The sequence below is a fragment of the Mastomys coucha genome, unplaced genomic scaffold (genome assembly GCF_008632895.1).
Source record: "Mastomys coucha isolate ucsf_1 unplaced genomic scaffold, UCSF_Mcou_1 pScaffold21, whole genome shotgun sequence".
In the NCBI taxonomy this organism is placed as follows: Eukaryota; Metazoa; Chordata; class Mammalia; order Rodentia; family Muridae; genus Mastomys; species Mastomys coucha.
Window position 1 is genome coordinate 20,812,418 of NW_022196904.1, and position 4,007 is coordinate 20,816,424.

At 48.8% G+C, this 4,007-nt stretch overlaps 1 protein-coding gene across 1 annotated transcript in view; it reads right to left on the reverse strand.

The window, feature by feature from the left end:
* Positions 1 to 4,007, reverse strand: part of Sptbn4 (spectrin beta, non-erythrocytic 4) — a 95,734-nt gene that overhangs the window by 35,913 nt on the left and 55,814 nt on the right. The window contains exon 19 of the mRNA XM_031385834.1: positions 1,686 to 1,832. Within this exon, the coding sequence (XP_031241694.1) occupies positions 1,686 to 1,832 (147 nt within the window). The remainder of the gene's footprint in view (positions 1 to 1,685; positions 1,833 to 4,007) is intronic.

Consider the following 4,007-nt stretch of genomic DNA (forward strand, 5'->3'; position numbering starts at 1 on the left):
AGAAAAAGAAAAAGAAAGAAAGACAAAGAAAAAAGAAAAGAAAAGAAAAAAGAAGAAAGGAATAAATAAAACTAGGCATGGTAACTCACATCTGAAATTGTACCACTTGAGAAGTAGAGGCAGGGGGATCACTGGAAGCTGGAGGCCAACCCGGTCTACACAGTGAGACTCTGTCTCAACAAACCAAAGTAATAAAAATAGATAAATAAAATAAAGGAAAGCCAACTGTGATGGTACATGGCTATCTTCCCAGAAATTGGGAGGTGGAGGCAGGAGGGCCAGCAGTTCAAGGTCATCTTCAGCTAACTAGTGAATCTAAGGCCAGCTTGAGCCCCAAAGACCCTGGGCTATGTAAGACCCTACCTCAAAAAACAAAAAGTAAAATTTTAAAAAATTAAGGGCTGGGATTATGGATCAGTGGTAGAGTGGCATATCCAAGGTCCTGAATTCCACTTCCAGTAATGAAAAATAGTAATTATAATATCAAAAAAGAAAGAAGGAAGGAACGAAGGAGAAAGGCTAGGTGGCAGAGCGCTTCCTTAGCATGCATCAAATCCTGAGTTCAACCTGTAGCACCAGGAAAGGACCCCACAAATCCAAGGGTGCCTGGTCTTATATCACATACACATGGTACCTGGTGCACACTGTGCACATAAACCCAGAGTGGTGGCTACAGCTATTTGCTTATTTTTACTCAAAAGAGTAAGTGGAAGTTGCATGCGGTGATGCAAGACTGTAATCCAGCACTAGGGAGGCTGAGAAAAGATCTTGGATTTAATTAAGGCCAGCCTAGGCTATATATACAGCAAGACTATGTTTCAAAAGCGAAGTGGACGAGGGAAGGAGAGACGGAGTTTGGCGATGGTGGCACATTCCTTCAATCCCAGCACTCGGGAGGGAGAGGCAGGTGGATCTCTGTGAGTTTGAGGCCAGCCTGGTCTACAGAGTGAGTTCTGGGGAAGTCGGGAGTACACAGAGAAACCCTGCCTCCAAAACCAAATGAACAAAAAACAAAAACAAGCAGAAAGAAAAAGAAAAGGGGAGCTGGAGAGATGGCTTAGCAGGGAAGAGCACTGTCTCTTCTTCCAGAGGTCCTGAGTTCAGTTCCCAGCAACCGCATGGTGGCTCACAGCCATCTGTAATGGGATCGATGCCCTCTTCTGGTGTGTCTGCAACAGCTACAGTGTACTTATATAAAATAAATAAATAAATATTTTTTTAAAGGTAAGAAAGAAAGAAAAAAAAGAAGAAGAAGAAGAAACCAAGGGTCCAGGAGGACAGCACAGTTCTCTAAGATATCACAGCTGTTTATAGACCTTGAAACTAGGGCTGAAAAAAAAAACACAAACCTAACTTTTATTTGAACCCAGGGCTTCCCCAGCTCATGTCTAAGGCTTCCATGTTAAATGGCTTAAGTGATGTGAAAGAAGATAGAATTTATAAGGTAGAAGATACGCTAATAAATAGGAGGATGAACAACAATCGGAAGAGAGGATGACCATTGTACAGATGGGCAAACTGAGGCCCCAGGTTACAATTGCTACTTCAAGTCACCTAGCTAGAAGCAGGTAGACACTGGACAGGTTTGAAGCAGTCGAGGGATGGCCAGCCCACAAGGATGAAAGTGAGGGATCAGAAGTGAGGGTGTGTCTCCTGGAGGGCAGAGGACCATTCATCTTCCTCACCCTTTCTATCTTCTCCAGCCACTCCTTATTCTGAGCCAGCTCAGCCATGAACGCCTGGTGCCGGAGCCATCTCTTGTGCAGCTTGTGGCTGTCTTCCCGGGTGCCATCACGAGCCATCAGCATCTTCTCATGGATCCAGCCATCCAGCTGTGCAGGGCAGAGTAAAAGGGCTCAGGGTTGTCCCTCTCCCCATCTGGCACAGCCTCAAAACACCCCTCAAGCACTCCCAGGTCAGGCTCTTGGCCCATAAGTGGTCGGTGTAAGAGAAGGAAGGGATAGGAAATCTATGCAAATAAGACTGATTAGAAGGACTCTCAAGCCCTTTCCTGGATGAAAGATGACTGTGTGGTCCTCCAGTACCAAATCCTTGGGCTCTGCCAGCCTCAGCTATGTACAAGAAACCAAAGCAGGATGTCTGGACCCACCTTCTTACACTGCGGGTCAAATCAACCCCTTAAACAAACACATCAAACAGATGGACCTCCTCGTAGCATAACTGAGACCCTGAGATGCTGAGATGGCTCTGCAGGTAAAGGCACTTGCTGCCGAGCCTGAACACCAAAGCTCAGCCACATGATGGAAGAAGAGAAAGAACAGACTCCTGAAAGTTGTCCTCTGGCCCACTCACATGCACCACGGTAAGGGCACCCAAAGCTATATCTGCATGTAAGATGAATGAGATAAATGTCAAAAGTAAAAATGTCTTAAAGGAGAAGAATTGAGACCCCCTCCCCCCTATTAAGCACCAAACCTTCTATTCTCAATGTGGACGAGAGGTGCGTGCTTGCTATCCCAGCATTGAGAAGGAGGATAGTGAGTTTGTGGCTACTCTGGCCATTTAGTAGAACCTTGTTAATTTAATTTTGTTTTAAGATCCTTAACCTATCCTATGGGTTGAATAAGCCTAAATCTAGCCCCAGTACCCCACTGTCAGACTAACATTCCCCCAAACCTCCAGACTGTTTCCACATTTAGATTCCTGCAAATTAGGCCTCCAAGCGAGAGGAGACCCATCCCCCTGGGCTCAGAAATTCTAATGAGACCTAAATGCAGCACCTGTGACTAAGAGCACAGTTACCCCGAATTATGACCAGTCAACGCCCAAAATATGAGCAACAGGCTGCCTTCTGATTCCTAGAACCAATCTACCCCCAAAATACAGGATTCCCGATGGGGATCAGACCAAAAACCTCCTGATCCAGCACCCCTCCCAAGCTAAGGTCATCCAAAATGCAAACAGTAAAAATATTTTCTTTATGCCAGACAGCAACAAACATGAGCTGTTTTCTGAGCCCCTTCCTTCACAGGAGTGAGGGCTGAGCTCAGGGATAGAGTGGTTGCTTGCTTTGCACGAAAAAGTTCTGGAATCCTGTTCTATCTCTAGCTCTTGGGGAGGGGGAAGTGCCTATTAAACAAGACTTGTTCCCAAAGCCGCAATCGCCTCTCTACCAAAGCCTGAACCTGGGAGAGTTTGCTCCTCCCTGCTCCAGTCACAAGATCCTCCTCCTCCCTCCTGGAAAAAAAAAAAAGGCCCGAACTCCGCGGTCCCGAGAGGTAAACGCAGTCATATTCAAGGACAAATTCCGAGCCAGCCAAACCCCACCCCATCCCACATCCCCAGAGTATGTGCTCCTCAGGAGGCCAGGACAGCCCCTCACATACACACACGCACAAAATCAAACGCTGAATCCCCCAACTCCCTACACAGGGATGAACAAGCAACTAGAGTCCCACTGTGAAGGCAAAAGCCCTAATGGAGGTGATACGAATCCTCTAGGTAAAGCCTCTTAAAAGGAATTGCCCCCTCTGGCCACTCAGTGCTAGGCTAGACTCTCTCCGCAACCAAGAAAGACCTCCCTAAAAGTCAGAGCCCACCGGACTCAGATCACATATAATACCTCATATGCAGAGCCCCCCCCCAACTCCCCCCGTAAAGTGATTCACCACCACCCTGTCATCCGAGGGTTCTACGGACCCCGCAGAAACTAAAGACGCAAAGCCCTAAAAATCTGGGAACTCCTCAAGACCAGGGCAAATTTGATCCCCTCGTAGGAAGGTTGGGACCCCCTGGTTCACTCCTACAGCAAATGCAGACTACCCTAGGCTAGCTCCCCTCCCTGCCCCCTCTCCCTGCGGCTCCAGCACCACGGACAGTTCTCGGGTTCGTCCCTCCCCCAGGGCGGGGGTCCAGGCCCGCCCCCGCGCCGCCCCCGCACCTCCCTCCGGCGGGCCCGGATGGCGAGCACGCGCACGAGCCCCCTCCCCCGCGCGTGTCCGCGGGGGCGCGCGCCGGCCCCCTCCCCCTCTCTCTTCTCCTTCCCC